Below are 18,546 nucleotides of genomic sequence, written 5' to 3'. Positions count from 1 at the left end.
GGAAATACATAAGTTGTGCGAAGTCGCTTATACGTGGTAATACTGTGTCAAGCTCTATGGCTTTAGTATCTGTACCTAAACTCCTGTGTTATATGGCCTATCAAGTAATGAGGAAAGGAAATTTCAAAAATTGTTTGCTGTTGGAACTGGTTGGAAAAAGAATCACAGTGAATCACATAATTTTTTTTCTGTTGGTTGGTAGATATCCTTCTGAATCTCTGTGAACAATCTCTGCCTCAAAAGTAGTGGGCATTCAATTCAGAAAAGAAAGATAATAAAAAAAGATAAAGCAATTACCCTTAGTTATACAATTCAGTGTTAACATGTTATAGTTGTTTTAAGGAACACATTTATGGCTGGACATGGTAGCTCATGCCTGTAACCCTAGCACTTTGGGAGGCTAAGGTGGGAGGTTCGCTTGAGGCAGATGTTGTGACCAGCCTGGGAAATGTAGTGAGAATGCTGTCTTTACAAAAAAAAATAATAATAATAATAATTAGATGGGGGTAGTGGTATGTACCTATAGTCCTAGCTAGTTGGGAGACTGATGTGGGAAGACTGCTTGACCCCAGGTTGTTGAGGTGACAGTGAGCTATGATTGTGCTACTGTACTCCAGCCTGGACAGAGCGAGACCCTATCTCAAAAAATAAACATACTTAGTTTCTACAAACAAAAACTGAAGTGATAATGTTTTATAAACTTACTACAGGGCTGAATATCGTGAGGAAAATTAAATATTGTTCAATTTATTTCTTTAAGGAAGTAAAAGGAGAGTGTTAGTCATAGTACATAGTCATATGTACTTCATTTAAAATACTCGTTTATTTTGTTTGACAGATGTGGTTGTCAGTGCTATCTGGAAGGAGCTAATTAGCTTGGTGAAGTCAGTTACTGAATCAGGTAAGCACTATTAACACTGATCAAATGATTTTTTTTTTTTGAAATAGGTGGTGATCAGATGATTTTTTTAGCATCCAGTGAATTATTTGGCAGTATATAAAATGTATTTTAAAAGTATTTCTTGTATTACCATAGCTTCCAGGCTTTAATTTATAGTTAATGCTTGAACAACACTGGGGTTAAGTGTGCTGACCCACCATATGGTTGAAAGTCTACATATAACTTTTGACTCCCCGAGAACTTAACTACTGATAGCCTACTATTGGTTGGAAGCCTTGCTGATAACATAAATAGCTGATGAACACATATTTGTATGTTATGTGCATTATATGCTGTGTTCTGTGTTCATTAGCAATATAGTAAATTAGAGAAAAGAATATTAGGAAAATCATAAGAAAACACAGTCATTTAGTGGAACCAGGTTATATCCTTCTCTTTACGTTGAGTACACTAAGGAGGGAAGAGGAGGGGTAGAACTTGCTGTTTCCGGGATGGAAGAAAATCTGAATATGAGTGGACTCATGCCGTCCAAACCCGTGTTGTTCAAGGGTCAACTGTACTTACTATTGTTGATTTAGAAAAGAATAAATTTTTACAGCTCTCTGTATAGTCATCTCTAAAATTACATGCTTAGAAATACACCCTTCTAGCCGGGTGCGGTGGCTTATGCCCGTAATCCCAGCACTTTGGGAGGCCAAGGCGGGCGGATCACCTGAGGTCAGGAGTTTGAGACCATTCTGACCAACATGGAGAAACCCTGCCTCTACTAAAAATACGAAATTAGCCAGGCATGGTGGTGCTACTCAGGAAGCTGAGGCAGGAGAATCGCTTGAACCTGGGAGGCGGAGATGGCGCCATTGCACTCCCACCTGGTTAACAAGAGTGAAACTCCTTCAAAAAAAAAAAAAAAGAAATACACTGTTCTTGGCTGGGCTGACTCACGCCTGTAATCCCAACACTTTGGGAAATTGAGATGGGTGGAGTTTGGCACAACATTGTGCCCCTGTACCTCTCAGCTTGGGTGACAGAGCAAGACAGCTCAAAAAAAAAAAACCAAAACAAAACTATACCCTCCTTTTTGTTTTTTGATAGGTAACAAAAAAGAGAAACCAGGTTCTGAAGTTTTGACTCTCTTATTAAAGTCTTTGGAAAGCATAGTAAAGTCTGAAGTATTTCCTGTATCAAAAACGCTGGTGAGTATAATACCCATATGTTGGACTTTAAAAACCATTTTCTGAAGTTAAATTTTATATCGAAGATAGTTTGGGAAGACATTTTTTATATCAAACATTCATCAGCAGTTTAGTCCTGTTGCAGTAAGTGCCATTCTATTAACTACAGAGTCATTCGAAACCTTTTTAATAAAGTGACTATAACAACAGCCACTAAAGTCTTCAGTGTGATAAGAAAAGAAATACCTGCCGTACAGAGAAAAACTAGGGTAAAGGACATGAAACTTGAACTGAAGAAACTCAAATGTCCTTTAATTTTACGACAAGATTGCTGAAAACCACTAATAGTGAGCTGGTACTTTGTTCTAAATTAACTGTTTTTAACCAAGAGAATGACTTTGGTATTAAAACACTTTTTTTTTTTTTTTAACCCGTGTAGTACAGGAAGAAAAGTGAATTGGATATGATTTTGATGATATAAGCGTCTCATAATAAGCTCCGATGGAACAAACAATACCCTTAAATTCTAATTTTGTTTCCTTTATGTACTTTGACAGTTACTTGTTCTATGGCAGTATAGCATAGTGGTTAATCGCAAGGGCTCTGGAGCAGACTAGGTTGAATACCAGCCTAACTATTTATTAGGGTAAATTTGTGCAATTTATCTATTCCCTTGGCTTTGCCTAACCCCATGTGTAAAGAGGGAATGTAGCAGTAGTTAAAGACTAAATGAGTTGATACATGCAAAGTACTGTAGGCCAGGAACAAACTAATACTGTCTATTATTATTAATCTGTTTCAGATGACAGTATGTGAAAGTGTATTTTCACTGACATAACTCTTTTATAACATTTAAGTTATGTAGTGCGTGTTCATACCAGTATATTACCGCCGGGCATGGTGGCTCACACCTGTAATCCCAGCACTTTGGGATGTCAAGTTGGGCAAATTGCAAAAATTAGCCAGGCGTGGTGACATGCTTGTAGTCCCAGCTCTTCTGGAAGCAGAGGTGGGAGAATCACTTCAGCCCACGAGTTTGAGGCTGCAGTGAGCCAAGGTCGTGCCTCTGCAATCCAGCCTGAAGAACAGTGAGACCCTGTCCCAAAAAAGAAAAAAACCAGTGTGGTAGTATTTTTGGAGAGCAATTTGGTAGGCTCAGTCAGTTTGATTTGGCAATCTTGGACCCAACTATTAGTTAGCAGTCCTTTGAATATTTGCTTTGGGTACCAATATAATTAATTGCAGAATTTCTATTAGTAGTATAAAAAAATATACAAATAGTCTCAAGGTCCCTTAATAGAAAAATGGTTGACTAAATAATGGGCACTCATATAGCAGTATTTTTCTATATTGATGCAAAAACTCTGTAACAAGGTAAAATGAAGGTTAGTTGCAGAGCTTAATATCATTAGTGATTTACATTGTAATGACTTTTAATAGTTTAAAGGAATGTGTGTATATAACCGACTGCCCAAGAAGTTGTGTGTTTTTCTGTGTACTTACATATACAGAAATTTAGAAGGTCTAGGAAAATAGACTCTGAACTGAAAGTATTGATTATCCCTGGAGATTAAAGACTTTACTTGCTTTTTATATTTCTGTATTTGAACTTTTAAAACGGATGCAGATATATTCATGTTAGCAAATGAATGTATTTGATCTTTTTTAACTGATGAGATTATATTTACATTAATGAATGAACATTTCTTGTAATTGTTAGAGATATCGTTAACACTCAGATTTTTATTAGATAATATTTTTACGGCTAATTTACTGTAAAACCTTTTATCTCTCATAGGTCCTCATGGAAATTACAATTAAAGGTCTTCCTCAGAAAGTATTAGGTTCACCAGCATATCAGGTTGCTAATATGGATATTCTTAATGCAAGTATCTTAAATGTAATATGAAGATTGGCGAAAAACATTTATACTTCCTTTTTTAATTTTTTATTTTATTTTATTTTATTTATTTATTTATTTATGAGACGGAATTTTACTCTTGTTGCCCAGGCTGTAGTGCAATGGCACCATCTCCGCTCACTGCAACCTCCGCCTCCCAGGTTCAAGCTATTCTCCTGCCTCAACCTCCCGAGTAGCTAGGATTACAGGCATGTGCCACCATGCCTGGCTAATTTTGTATTTTCAGTAGAGACGGGGTTTCTCCGTGTTGGTCAGGCTGGTCTTGAACTCCTAACCTCAGGTGATTCCCCCGCCTTGCTCTTCCAAACGCTGGGATTACAGGTGTGAGCCACTGCGCCCAGCCATATTTCCCTTTTTTTTTTTTTTAAAAAAAAAAGATAACCTATGTAAAATTCTGAGAGTATTGGATTTGAAGTATATTGACCAAATTAAAGGAAAAACTGATAGTTAATGTAAAGAATTAAATATGCTGCTATGTGAATGAAGAAACTATTTTCCTGGATTGAATAAATGGCTCCAAAAGGAAAGTTTCGTATTTGTTTATGTGTGGTAATAGTGTTGGTTACTGCCACAAATACTGGAAGCTAATGTGAGATGCACTTAATGTCTCTAGGATGTAGGCATTGGGATTCCAGTAAATTTTAGATTGATGTTCTTTTTATATCTGGAATCTCATCATTCCTTGATTTTCTGTGTAGAGGAAACAGCTATGATTAGACTTGAAGAGTTTGATTTTTTTTTTTTTTTCTTTTTTTCTTTTTTGAGATGGAGTCAGGCTGTTGCCCAGTCTGGAGTGCAGTGGCGTGATCTCGGCTCACTGCAACCTCCGCCTCCCGGGCTCACGCCGTTCTCCTGCCTCAGCCTCCCAAGTAGCTGGGACTACAGGCGCGTGCCACCCTGCCTGGCTAATTTTTTGCATTTTTAGTAGAGACGGGGTTTCACCGTGTTAGCCAGGACGGTCTCGATCTCCTGACCTCGTGATCCACCCGTTTTGGCCTCCCAAAGTGCTGGGTTTACAGGCGTGAACCACCACGCCTGGCCAAGAGCTTGATTTTTGTGTGTAGTTTATGGAAATAATTTTATTAACATGGTTGTCATACCTTAAGTAATACCAAAAGTTGAATTTGTCATGCTAAAACAATTTTATTTCTTAAATAACCGATTATAAAAAACAAGTGTTCTATTCTTTGTAACTGAGAATATTGGCTTCATTTTCTCCTTCAGGGAACTCCAGCTTTGTTCTTAATTCAATTAATTTTCAACAATCTCTTGGAATGTGGTGTATCAGATGAAAGGTAAGTTTGTACTTTAACTTGAAACTTTGTCTTGGAAAAGTTATGTAATGAATGAGATTATGTACTATTTCCTAAGTTTAAGATTTTTTTTAAAAAAAAGACAATTCATTAACTTTTTGTCAGTTATTTTAGAATTTTGTTAACATTAAATTAATATATTCCTGCCAGAAAGTTGATGCATTGTTTGTAATTTTTTCTTCAGGTTCTTTCTCAGTTTGGAATCACTTGTAGGCTGTGTTCTTTCTGGTCCAACTTCACCACTGGCTTTCAGTGACTCAGTTTTAAATGTTATCAATCAAAATGCAAAGCAGTTGGAAAATAAGGAGCATCTCTGGAAAATGTGGAGTGTTATAGTCACCCCATTAACTGAATTGATTAATCAGGTATGAAACAAATCTGCATATTTTAGATAATACACTTTTTTTGTGTGTGTGCAATTGGGGAAATGAATAGTAAGTTTGCATTTGAATAGAAGATCGTAAATATTTTTTCTGGTGGAATTTGCAAACTTTGTATTTTTGATTTTACTGCATTTCTGCCTCACTGGTAAAGAAACTATAACTTAATGGGGACTAATCATCTTCATTTTCTTCAGTAGTGATTATAAACCTAGAAGGCTCACATAGATGTAAAATCTTGTATCTTGGGTTCTTTCAATAGTTTTATTAATGGAATAACAGTGGTTATCTTGACTAGGCTGTATATTCCCATAGTTAAGCCACGTTGGTGATTACCTCAAAGCCATATATTATTTCCTTAAGTCAGGAATCTGTTGAGAGTTGAATAATCTGTGTATTTAAATACTTAAATCCTTACGTTTACATATTTAACAGAACTGGCAATGGTGACAGGCTGTGCAGCACGTTCTGTTTATGATTTGTCAGCCTCTTTGTCAATCATTAAGTGGGAATATGCATTCTCTGGGCTAATAGTGCTGTAACTCAAAAATGAAATAACTCGAAGGAATTTTGTTGTTGTTGTTGTTGAGTCGGAATCTCACTCTGTCACCCAGGCTAGAGTGCAGTGGCACCATCTTGGCTCACTGCAGCCTCTGCCTCATGGGTTGAAGCGATTATCCTGTTTCAGCCTCCCAAGTAGCTGGGACTACAGGTGTGCGTCACCACGCCCAGTTAATTTTCATATTTTTAGTCGAGATGGAGTTTCACTGTATTGGTCAGGCTGATCTCAAATTCCTGACCTCAGCCTCAGCCTTCCAAAGTGCTGGGATTACAGGCGTGAGCCACCGTGCCCAGCTTCTTACATTATAGTTACCTAGCCCTTATTTTGACTACTCAAACTAGCACACTATTCTTCTGGAAGAAAAGTCATTTACATTCTTTTTGTTTTTTGTTTGTTTTTGTTTTGTGATGAAGTCTCTGTCGCCTAGGCTGGAGTGCAGTGGCACGATCTCAGCTCACTGTGAGCTCCACCTCCTGGGGTTCACGCCATTCTCCCTCCCGCCTCAGCCTCCTGAGTAGCTGGATTACAGGCACCCGCCACTATGCCCGGCTAATTTTTTTCTTTTTTTTTTGTATTTTTAGTAGAGATGGGATTTCACCCTGTTCGCCAGGTTGGTCTTGATCTCCTGACCTCGTGATCCTCCCGCCTCAGCCTCCCAAAGTGCTGGGATTACAGGCATGAGCCACCGCACCCGGCCTACATTCTTAAATAGCTTCCCACTGTTAGAACGGTCACAGAGGCCCTTTTTATTGTATTAGTTTTTGCTGGAATGCTGTGTATGTATAGTAGAAGACTTTGGAGTTGGCTCTGGGAATCTCTTTTAGAATTTAAACATAGTGCATAATTTCCCCAGTTTGCTGTTAACAGATTACAGCCACTTGATGACTTAAAACAAGAGGGATTTATTCTCCCTTAGTTCTAGAGACCAGCTATCCAAAATCAAGGAGTTGGTAGGATTGGTTTCTCCTGGAGCTCTGAGGCAGAACCTCTTCATGCCTCTCAGCTTCTGCTGGTTGCTGGCAATCCTTGACCTTCCTTGAGTTGTAGCTGCATCACTTGACTATGCCTCCATCTTCACGTGGTATTGTTCTCTGTGCCTATCCAAATTTTCCTTTTACAGAAAAGACTGTTTATTGGATTGGGGCTGACCCTAATCCAGTAGGACCCCTTCTGAACATCTGCAAAGACTTCATTTCCAAATAAGACTACATTCGTAGGTTCCAGGTGTTAGGAGTTAAACATATTTTGAATCTCATCATGAGGGACACAGTTTTGCCCACTTCTTACAAATAAGTTATGTTACTACTTAGGATTAGAATAAGATGATGATTTGTCTAACTTCATTATTTTTCTTGTTTTAGACCAATGAAGTAAATCAAGGTGATGCCTTAGAACATAATTTTAGTGCCATCTATGGTGCATTGACTTTACCAGTAAACCATATTTTTTCAGAACCGCGATTTCCAGTGGTAAGGCATTGTAAAGTATTGATTTCTAAGGGATTTGTACTTTTCTGAAAATATTATTTCATCCTTTATAATCAGCTTCCACAATGATTTCTTTTTCTTTCTCTTTTTTCTTTTTTTTTTTCTGAGACAGAGTCTCGCACTGTCATCCAGGCTTGGAGTACAGTGGTGCAATCTCAGCTTACTGCAACCTCTGCCTCCTGGGTTCAAGCAATTCTCCTGTCTCAGCCTCCCAAGTAGCTGGGACTACAGGACCATACCACCGCGCCCAGCTAATTTTTGTATTTTTAGTAGAAATGGAGTTTCACTATATTGGTCAGGCTTGTCTTGAACTCCTGACTCAAGTGATCCACCCGCCTTGGCCTCCCAAAGTGCTGGGATTACAGGCATGAGCCACCGTGCCCAGCCCACAATAATTTCTAAAATAAGACTTGTTTATGACTTTATCATTAGCTTAGGAGAATGATGAAGGATGAGAGAAGTTCTTTTGGATCTTTGATAAGTTTTGGTATCCTGGCCTTATTTCCTCTCTTCGATTAGATCTCTGGGGTGTGGGGGAAAGGTTATTACTTTGTGTTAGTCTGTTTTTTATTTTGAGACAGAGTTTCGCTCTTGTTGCCCAGGCTGGAGTACAGTGGTTCAATCTTGGCTCCCTGCAACCTCCACCTCCCGGGTTCAAGCAGTTCTCCTACCTCAGCCTCCTGAGTAGCTGGGATTACAGGCGTCCGCCACTTCGTCTGGCTAATTTTTTGTATTTTTAGTAGAGACGGGATTTCACCATGTTGGCCTCGAACTCCTGACCTCAGGTGATCCGCCCGCCTCGGCCTCCCAAAGTGCTGGGATTACAGGCGTGAGCCACTGTGCCTAGCCGTTAGTCTCTTTTGTGACACATTAAATGTTGCAGTGTTTTTAAAAGATGTATTGATTCCAGAAACTATTTGATATATAGGTATATATTAATAGAACTTTTTAAATTGTTATTGGTAGGCCACCATGAAGACTTTACTTAGAACTTGGTCAGAATTATATAGAGCATTTGCTCGTTGTGCTGCTTTGGTGGCAACAGCAGAAGAGAACTTGTGCTGTGAGGAACTTTCTTCCAAGATAATGTCCAGTTTGGAAGATGAAGGCTTTTCTGTGAGTTTGTCCTGATGCGACTGTTTTTTGTTTTTAAAGGATTCTTTTCAAGTAAATGGAGATAACATTTGTGAGCTCTCACTTACTACTGCTTCTGTTTATATGTGACAAAGTTGATATTGAAAACAAGTATGCTTTGTGTAACAGTTTTGTGTCTTTGGGCTCTAAGGTTCATGTTTTGGGATCATTAACAGTGAAGATCTTTTACTATTAACAGTGAAGATCTTTTACTATACTGTGTATCTCCTTGTGCTTCTGTTTTTGTAGATTAACAGTTCAAGGGCCTTGCTGTCCTGGACCTCACTTCCGCATATGTATCTGTTAGATGTTTAAATTCAATCCCTTTGAAAGTTTGTAGTCTTAGAAAATATAAGTCTCTTTTCTCTTTCCTTCCCTCCTCATGGAAAGGACAGCTGTTGGGAACAGATTGATATATGTCGTTCCAGAATAGACCTCTTTCTATTTACACATGTCATTTGTATATTGATACTTGCATATGCATATGAATACAGTATTCTTAGCAAGGAAATCCTTATTGCGAAGTAATTATGTAACTTTTCGTAAAACACTGTCTTGGCTCCGTTTCAAGTCAATCCATATAGCTCTATTATTTCTTGTCAAGTGCTGTCTAGTATTCTGTAGTATGGTTGTACCATTACTTGGAATTCTTTTTTTTTTTATTTTTTACTATTTTTTGAGATGGAGTCTCTGTCACCCAGGCTGGGGTGCAGTGGCACAATCTCAGCTCACTGCAGCCTCCACCTTCTGGGTTCAAGTGATTCTTCTGCCTCAGCCTCCCGAGTAGCTGGGATTACAGGTGTGCACCACCACGCCCAGCTAATTTTTGTATTTTTAGTAAAGATGGGGTTTCACCATGTTGGCCAGGCTGGTCTCGAGCTCTTGACCTGAGGTGACCCACCTTGGCCTCCCAAAGGGCTAGGATTACAGGCGTGAGCCATTGCACCTGACCTGGAATTCTGCTATTTTAAGGACATTTTGGTTGTTTCAATTATTTATTATTGTGTATAATCTTGGTAATGGTCTTCACACAGAAACCATTGTTTTTCCATGCAGATTATTGAAATGATATTTGTTGTGTGTGTTTTCTCTACATCTTGTATCTAACACGTAATTTAATGAGGAATAAAGGAAAGTAAAAATAACAGTTCTTTTTTCTTTTCCCCCGGAGACAGAGTCTCACAGTGATTGTTGGGTGACAACCCAGGCTGGAGTGCACTGGTGCTATTAATATGGGCTCACTGCAACCTCTGCCTCCCAGGTTCAAGTGATTCTCCTCCCTAGTAGCTGGGACTACAGGTGTGCGCCACCACGCCTGGCTCATTTTTGTATTTTTAGTAGAGAGGGAGTTTCACCATGTTGGCCAGGCTGATCTCGAACTCCAGACCTCAGGTGATCCGCCCACCTCAGCCTCACAAAGTGCTGGGATTACAGGCGTGAGCCACCAGGCCTGGCCAGCAACTTCTTTTTATGTTTTGTTTCCACTGGGTTTAGTGAAAACTTTTACTACATCATTTTCAAGAGGAATTTGATAGAGAATCTATGATCCTAGTACTTCCAGTCTCAGTTTATTGGTTGATATGATGGCTTTTATGGGAATCTTAAAGGTGAATTATTTTTCTTAAATATTGAGGGAGAGAAAGTACAGTATTTGACTATTTGACTAACAGCAGTTAACTGAAAAAAATATGTAATCATGTACGGTCATGTGCCTCATAACAATATGTCAGTCAACAACAGACCACAAATTTAGTGCTACATATCCCAAGGTGGTTGCAGAACGTCATAGTTACGGTATTTTTACTGTGTCTTTTCGATGCTTAGACACAAATACATACCATTGTGTTACAATTGCCTGTGGTATTCAGTATAACTACATACCTGTATGGGTGCCTAGGCTACATGTTTGTAGCTTAGGAACAACAGACTGTATAGGTGTGTAGTAGGCTGTATCATCTAGATTTGTGTAAGTACCCTGTGTTCCCACAAGATGAAATTGCCTAATGACCCATTTTTCAGAATGGATCTCTGTTAAGCCATGGGTGGCTGCACTTAATGTACTGTAAGCTGTGGCATACGTTACATAGAATATATGGGAGTTACAGTAATTTTTTCATGTTGCTTACTCTTGTTGAATACTGTCCCAGTACTTGAATGTTTCTAACAGTGATATTCTCTTCTCTAGAATTTGTTGCTCCTGGATAGAATTATTCATATTATTACTATAATGGTTGATTGTATTGACTTTTCACCATATAATATTAAATATCAGCCCAAAGTTAAATGTAAGTATGTATTTTTTAACCTTTGTTTATCCAGTATTTTATAAGCACTACTGAACTTTGCCAGGGGAAGTCCTAATACCTTTGCCACCTCATTTTAGTAACTTTTGATCTTGTTTAACCATGTTAGTTACTATGCCGGGAGCTTTCATACATGTTCTCTCTCTTTTTTTAATTTTCAGATGCTGTGTATCATTCTCTTATCTCTATGACACACAAAATGTCTTTACTCCTTTTTACAACACAGAAAGATAAATACTATTCTAATTAGAGATTGCCTGATGGTACAAATGGTTTTACTCATTCCATCTGGTATGAAGGATTATCTGGACAGGAAACTTAGACATAACTTAAAATGTTTTTATTTGCAAGCCTGATTTAAAATAATCATTGAATTGACATTATAATTTAAAAGAAAACAATGGGATCAGTTAATTGGTTATTTTTTTCCAGAAATGTTACACATATTTAACTCTGTTTACCTGAAAAATGGTAAATGATTAAAATTGGACAATTGGGATCATAACAAGTTGTGTGATTTTTAAAAACCATATGCCTTGGTTAGTTTTAAGTTATTTTGTAGCAAATAGTTTTTGAAATCTGCTAATTGATTCAATGAAGTCAAATATATCCACCTGTATTTATATGTTCATACCATATAGGTAGTGATAATCTGTCATTAATGAAAAATGTTAGTTGATGTTGATATATATTATTTCTTATTGTTTAAAGATTAGGAACATAAAATTATCTACCAATAAGATCTGCCATTAATGAGTTTTCTAAAACATTCTTAGAATCTTTTTTGGTTTTTGAATTTTTACTAAGTAGCAATATGGAGTAACATTTTAAGCTCCTGAAGTATATTATAGGTCAGAACATCCCGGCCTGAGTCCCGTAGAAATATAGGTTATAGATGTTCTTGACATACCAATCTTAGCTCTCCTCTTGGGCTGACCAGGACCTAATCCGATTACCTCAGTGTGTCAAAAATAGGCTTATCTCTGAAAACCGTTAAGTATACCAAGATTGTATAACAGATAATGTCAGAAATTATAAGCCACCAAAGTTTCATAGAGACATAATTTTACCTATGTTGGTACTTCTGAAATTAGATTTAACCGAATATCCAATTCAGGAACTGTAAGCCCACAGTTACAAATGTCTTTTCCACTCCATGTCCATGCAAAACAGAGCCAGAGTTCCTCTTGCTGTAAAATTCGGGTAATGGGGAGATTTTTAAAAGTAGTTGAGAAGAGGAAGCAATATTAAGACTAACTGAAAGCAAATTGTTATTATCAGGATCGCCTTGGGATTTTTTTGGTGACTTATATTGTGATGATTTCAAATTTAGAGAAATATTGCAAGAGTTTACGTGGAAACTTCGTATTCATTTACTCGGGTTCCTCAGTTAACGGTTTATTGCATTTCTCTTATCTGCTCCGCCCTCCCCCCAGAATATACATTTTATTCTTCACACCCCCCGCCAAACCATTTGAAGGTATAGTTTTAGGCAAGTTGACAACCTGGAACAGTTCCTCAGTCTTGTCTTTTGTGTCCTTCAAAAAGCAACTTTAGGCCGGGTGCAGTGGCTCACGCCTGTAATCCCAGCACTTTGAGAGGCCAAGGTGGGTGGATCACTTGAGGTCAGGAGTTCTAGACCAGCCTGGTCAACAGGGCGACAACCTGTCTCTACTAAAAATACAAAAATGAGTGAGGAATGGTGCGCACCTGTAGTCCCAGCTACTTGGGAGTCTGAGGCAGGAGAATCTCCTGAACCCAGGAGGCAGAGGTTACAGTGAACTAAGATCATGCCACTGCACTCCAGCCTAGGCAACAGAGCTACACTCCGTCTCAAAAAAAAAAAAAAAAAAAGCAATTTTACTTTCTTAGAGTCTTTCAATCTGGGATTATCATATTTCTTTAAGATTAGATTCAGGGTCCATTCATTTCTTTACCGGAGTGCCACAGAAGTAATGCTGTAGTTCTTTTTCAATTTATTATTTTCCCATTACTGGTGATGTTAACACTTCCTGTTTGTTTGAGGATGGCATCTGCCAGGTTTTCCACTGCAAGGTTAATTACTACTTACTGTGGCACAATTGTTTCTCTAGATACACTTTCATTTACCATCTAATATAACATGGATTATGCTATTCATTCCTCTTTCTGTATTTGTCTCTATTGTCTCTAATAGTGAGAAACCTGGTTTTTGTTACCCTCAATGTATTTACAACTTGATCATTCACTTGTATGTAACCAGTCTCCTGACATATGCCTGTCACCTCACCTCAACATTCTGTCAGGGGATATCTGGATATAGTTTTTCAATGTACATTAATGTCTGAGAAATTGATTCCAAGGAGAAAGATGAACTTCCTTTTAGTAGCAACATTTGTTTTTCATGTTACCATATGAGATTAATTTTAATTTAGAAGCATTCATTTTTCTGTTAAATTTGAGATCTCGTTCCTTAAAAGAATGGTTTGATTGAGAGAAACAAGTAATTTTGGAATGGGTATATTTTTTGGGCAAGAGCTATGTGGGTTTATTCTTCTAGGTAGATGTTTACAGAGGGATTAAAGGTACAAAAGAAAGACAGTACTTTTAGACGGGTGGATCATGAGGTCAGGAGATCGAGACCATCCTGGCTAACACAGTGAAACCCCGTCTCCACTAAAAAATACAAAAAAACTAGCTGGGCGAGGTGGCGGGCGCCTGTAGTCCCAGCTACTTGGGAGGCTGAGGCAGGAGAATGGCGTGAACCCGGGAGGCGGAGCTTAAAAAAGACAGTACTTTTAGGACAAATATTTTTCTTTAAATCTAGGAAACAGGCAGTAGACTTACTGCATTCTTTCTTGGCTTTGCATCTCGGACTTGTTCAATGTTATGTGTAGGGATCAGTGTACTATAGATGAGCAAGGAAATGGTCCGTCATTCTTGGTGGAAATTTTTTGTTTTTAAAACTAACTTTTAAAATTTAAATTTGGAACCTATCTTACATAATTTAGTACTTTCTTGCATATTAGTTGTTGAAATTTTATGAAATGTAAAATAAAAGTTTGAGATGCATTTTATAATTCCTAAGAAAAAATGGACTTGTTTTTCTGAAATTCATATTCATGGTCCGCCAAGTAGTTTTCGTCTCCCATTCTCATTTGTAAAGATAATGTTCTAGTGATACTTATCCATTAATGGTACATTATGTTATGATTTGTTTGGGGTGTTAGTCAACAAACGGACATGTATGTGATGTATCTAACTTTGTTTGTTTTTGTTTTTGAGACAGAGTCTTGCTCTGTCGCCCAGGCTGGAGTACAGTAGCGCGATCTCAGCTCACTGTAAGCTCCGCCTCCAGGTTCATGCCATTCTCCTGCCTCAGCCTCCCGAGTAGCCGGGACTGTAGGCGCCCACCACCATGCCCGGCTAATTTTTTTTGTATTTTTAGTAGAGATAGGGTTTCACCGTGTTAGCTAGGATGGTCTCGATCTCTGACCTTGTGATCTGCCCGCCTCGGCCTCCCAAAGTGCTAGGATTACAGGCATGAGCCACCGTGCCCAGCTGATGTATCTACCATTTAAATGTGAGCTATACATTGTAAAAGTGGACAGTGACCCTATTTTCAATTTACTTGAGTTTTTAATTCAATTTTTGTTTTTAGCACCACAGAGACCTTCAGACTGGTCCAAAAAGAAGAATGAGCCCCTAGGGAAATTGACTTCTTTATTTAAACTTATTGTGAAAGTGATCTATTCTTTCCACACTCTGAGCTTCAAGGAAGCACATTCCGATACCCTCTTCACTATTGGCGATTCAATCACCAGCATTATTTCCAGTGTACTTGTACATATTTCTTTGCCTTCTATGATCCGAAAAATATTTGCAACTTTAACAAGACCTCTGGCATTATTTTATGAAAACTCAAAGTAAGTATTTTGGGCTAAGTAGCTTTGAATTAAATGTATACAATTTAAATATAGGTCGCAACTTTTACTTTTTAATCAGCTGTGTTGTAGATGGTAGTCTTGACAATTTTGTGGAGAGGGTAAAAAACTACACTTTTGTTAAAAAGAGAGTTCAAGGAGTATAGAAATATGAAAGAGAAATTGGAAGTCTTTCTGTTTTGCCTGTTACTTTCCTTTCCCTTTCCTTTTCAATGCTTATCTTTTCAGAATTGTTTATGCAAACAAGCATACCTATTAAATGCATGATAGGAAAGCCTACTTGACATGCTGTTTTGCAGTTAATTATATGGTATGCACCTAATACAGTTGGCTGTTTGTATCCATGGGTTCCGCATTCATGGATTCAACCCTGGATCGAAAATATTTGGAAAAATTAAAAAGAAAAATAATGCAAATAAATACAATATGACAATTATTTACATTGTGTTAGATATTATAAGGAATCTAGAGATGATTTAAAACCTGGGAGGATGTGTTTAGGTTACATGCAAATACAACTTGTTTTATATTAGGGTGTTGAACATCCATGGATTTTGGTATCCTGGCAGGAGGGTGGTCCTGGAATTAGCCACCACCACAGCCAGCTAATCCCCTATGGATACTGAAGGATGGCTGTCTCTGTACCATATACACGAAAATCTCATTTTTAAAAATGTCTACATGTGATTCTGTTAAACTTTTTACCCAATTTCTGACTGGTGGACATACATGTTTTTCTAGTGTTTTCCCTCATAACAGTTGAACATTATACGTAAATCATTGCCCACGTTTGCCACTATTTCTGTAGAAAATTAGTAAAAATGTTGGTTCAAAGGGCATACACATTTATGTTTCTGAATTGCTCTCCAAAAAACTGAATTAGTTTTACATCACCCTTTATTTGAATCGAAGCAAGCAGTGCCTTAAAACCTGAAAGAAAAAAAAAAAAAAGCCCCGGTAACAAACTTGTACAAGCATTTTGAAAGGATTCATCAATATTCTTTACAGTAAGCTTGTGTGGTTCAATCATAAGACAGTTTATCTTTCATAAATTAACAGAGAATGTTTTTGGAACAGATTTTATAAAGTACAACCCCCAAATCCATGAACTTTTCTTTGCAAATCTTTAAGTCTATATTACATTAAAAATAATGCCTAAAAGAAATGTACAGAAACAAGCAGTTAATATGATTCTTACTTTGAGGCTTATTGTAGATATTTTCTGTGATTCATTTTTCAAAGATGGGATGGTTTTATGCTTAATATTTAGCATTTGAGTTTTTTTTACTTGTAAAGCCTTTGGGCACCTTTTTATATTATCAATTTATATTATATTTATTATGTCTTTATTACCTTTTTCTTAGGATTAGCTTGATAGATAGTACAGTGTTAACTTGCAGAAATATAAATGGTATTCTATTTTATGTGTTTTCCTTCCTAGGCTTGATGAAGTTCCTAAAGTATATAGTTGTCTGAACAACAAGGTAAAAATAGACAATTGTCCATACACCATACTTTCATGATGAGAAAATGATAGGGTTTAGATAATTTTCTTAAACATAATTCTGCTGATTTTTAAAGGGGTTATTCTTTCTTTTTTTTTTCTTCCTGGAGACAGAGTTTCACTCTTGTCACTCAAGCTGAAGTGCGGTGGCAGGATCCTGGCTCACTGCTGCCTCCAACTCCTGGGATCAAGTGATTCTGCCACCTCTGCCTCCTGAGTAGCTGGGACTATAGGCACATGCTACCAAGCCCAACTAATTTTTTGTATATTTAGTAGAGACAGGGTTTCACCATTTTGGGCAGGCTTGTCTCGAACTCCTGACCTCAAGTGATCTGCCTGCCTCGGCTTCCCAAAGTGCTGAGATTATAGGTGTGAGCCACCATGCTTGGCCTGTTCTTCATTTTTAATGGACATTTAATAACACTATATGAACACATTTACAGGTTTTTTTTGTTTTGTTTTGTTTTTTCTTTTTTTTGGAGACAAAATCCCACCCAGGTGGGAGTGCAGTGTCATGATCATGGCTTACCACACCCCTGCCCTCCTGGGCTCAAGGTGATTCTCCCACCATAGCCTACCAAGTAGCTAGGACTACAGGCATACACCACTGCTCCTGGCTAATTTTTGTATTTTTTTAGAAGCAGGGTTTTGCCATGTTGTCCAGGCTGGTCTCAAACTCCTGAGCTTAAGCAATCTACCTGCTTTGGCCTCCCAAAGTGCTGGGATTACAGGCGTGAACCACTGAGCCCAGCCTAGTTAATCAACTCTTAGCTTATCCCTTTATATATGATGGCGATTGGACCCAAAGTTTTCTAGGTGAACATATGTAGGCAACTATTTGTCTTGTTATAATTATTACAAAAACATAATTTCTTTTGTTAATAGAAAATAAGTTCAAAATTGAACTGTAATATTAATAACCAAAGCAAATTCACCTGATAATTTGTCGAGTTATAAAGAGTGATATATATTTAAGGCAACAATGGGGGTTAGCTTGAAATTATCTTAATTTTAAAAACTGAAATAGCAACACATATTCTGTGAGTTAATGTTTAGTATATTTTTTGCTTTTATTTTTTCTTTTTTCCTAGTTAGAAAAGCTACTGGGAGAAATTATTGCTTGCCTACAATTCAACTACACCGGAACTTATGACAGTGAACTTCTTGAACAACTCTCCCCACTATTATGCATAATATTTCTGCACAAGAATAAACAGATTCGAAAACAGAGTGCTCAGTTCTGGAATGCCACATTTGCTAAAGTGACGCTGTTGGTTTATCCTGAAGAGTTAAAGTATGCTAACAACAAAACTTACATACAACTAACTATTCTGTTGTGATCATGTAAATTGATATTTTGGTTTAAATTAATCTTTTCTTATGGGGTATTGTTACAGAGGATTCCTTAGTTGAAATACTACATTTGGAATACACAATAATTATTAAATATTATTTCACCTTTTCGTAGGTGCTTAGAATAACCTTGATTTCAGGAACCAAGAAAAGCAGTTTAAATTATCCTTAATAAAAGAGACAAGGAGGAGAGGAAATGGACAACTTTTTTTTTTTTTTTTTTTTTGAGGTAGAGTCTCACTCTGTCGCCCAGGCTGGAGTGCAGTGGCACAATCTCGGCTCACTGCAATCTCCGCCTCCTGGGTTCAGGTGATTCTCCTGCCTCAGCCTCCTGAGTAGCTGGAACTACAGATGTGTGCCACCATGCCTGGCTAATTTTTTGTATTTTTAGTAGAGACAAGGTTTCACTGTGTTAGCCAGGATGGTCTCGGTCTCCTGACCTCATGATCCACCTACCTCGGCCTCCCACCAAAGTGCCGGGATTACAGGCGTGAGCTACCCTGCCCTGCCTGGACAATTATTAAAGCTAGACATGAATACTTTTTTTTTTTTTTTTTTTTTTTGAGACAGAGTCTCGCTGTCACCCAAGCTGG

General features: G+C 37.7%; 1 protein-coding gene across 3 annotated transcripts in view; it reads left to right on the top strand.

Annotated features, from left to right (window-relative positions):
• Window positions 1-18,546, top strand: part of RIF1 (replication timing regulatory factor 1) — a 73,758-nt gene that overhangs the window by 28,396 nt on the left and 26,816 nt on the right. For all 3 annotated transcript variants that reach the window (XM_011943057.1, XM_011943054.1, XM_011943055.1), the window contains exons 14-24: window positions 839-901; window positions 1,994-2,094; window positions 3,872-3,958; window positions 5,219-5,289; window positions 5,492-5,672; window positions 7,611-7,718; window positions 8,703-8,852; window positions 11,056-11,155; window positions 14,814-15,078; window positions 16,538-16,580; window positions 17,692-17,894. In XM_011943057.1, the coding sequence (XP_011798447.1) occupies window positions 839-901; window positions 1,994-2,094; window positions 3,872-3,958; window positions 5,219-5,289; window positions 5,492-5,672; window positions 7,611-7,718; window positions 8,703-8,852; window positions 11,056-11,155; window positions 14,814-15,078; window positions 16,538-16,580; window positions 17,692-17,894 (1,372 nt within the window). The remainder of the gene's footprint in view (window positions 1-838; window positions 902-1,993; window positions 2,095-3,871; window positions 3,959-5,218; window positions 5,290-5,491; window positions 5,673-7,610; window positions 7,719-8,702; window positions 8,853-11,055; window positions 11,156-14,813; window positions 15,079-16,537; window positions 16,581-17,691; window positions 17,895-18,546) is intronic.

Source organism: Colobus angolensis, unplaced genomic scaffold, assembly GCF_000951035.1.
Source record: "Colobus angolensis palliatus isolate OR3802 unplaced genomic scaffold, Cang.pa_1.0 Scaffold215, whole genome shotgun sequence".
Classification (NCBI taxonomy): Eukaryota; Metazoa; Chordata; class Mammalia; order Primates; family Cercopithecidae; genus Colobus; species Colobus angolensis.
Note: the sequence above shows the minus strand (reverse complement) of the source record. Positions and strands in the feature narration are given on the sequence as shown.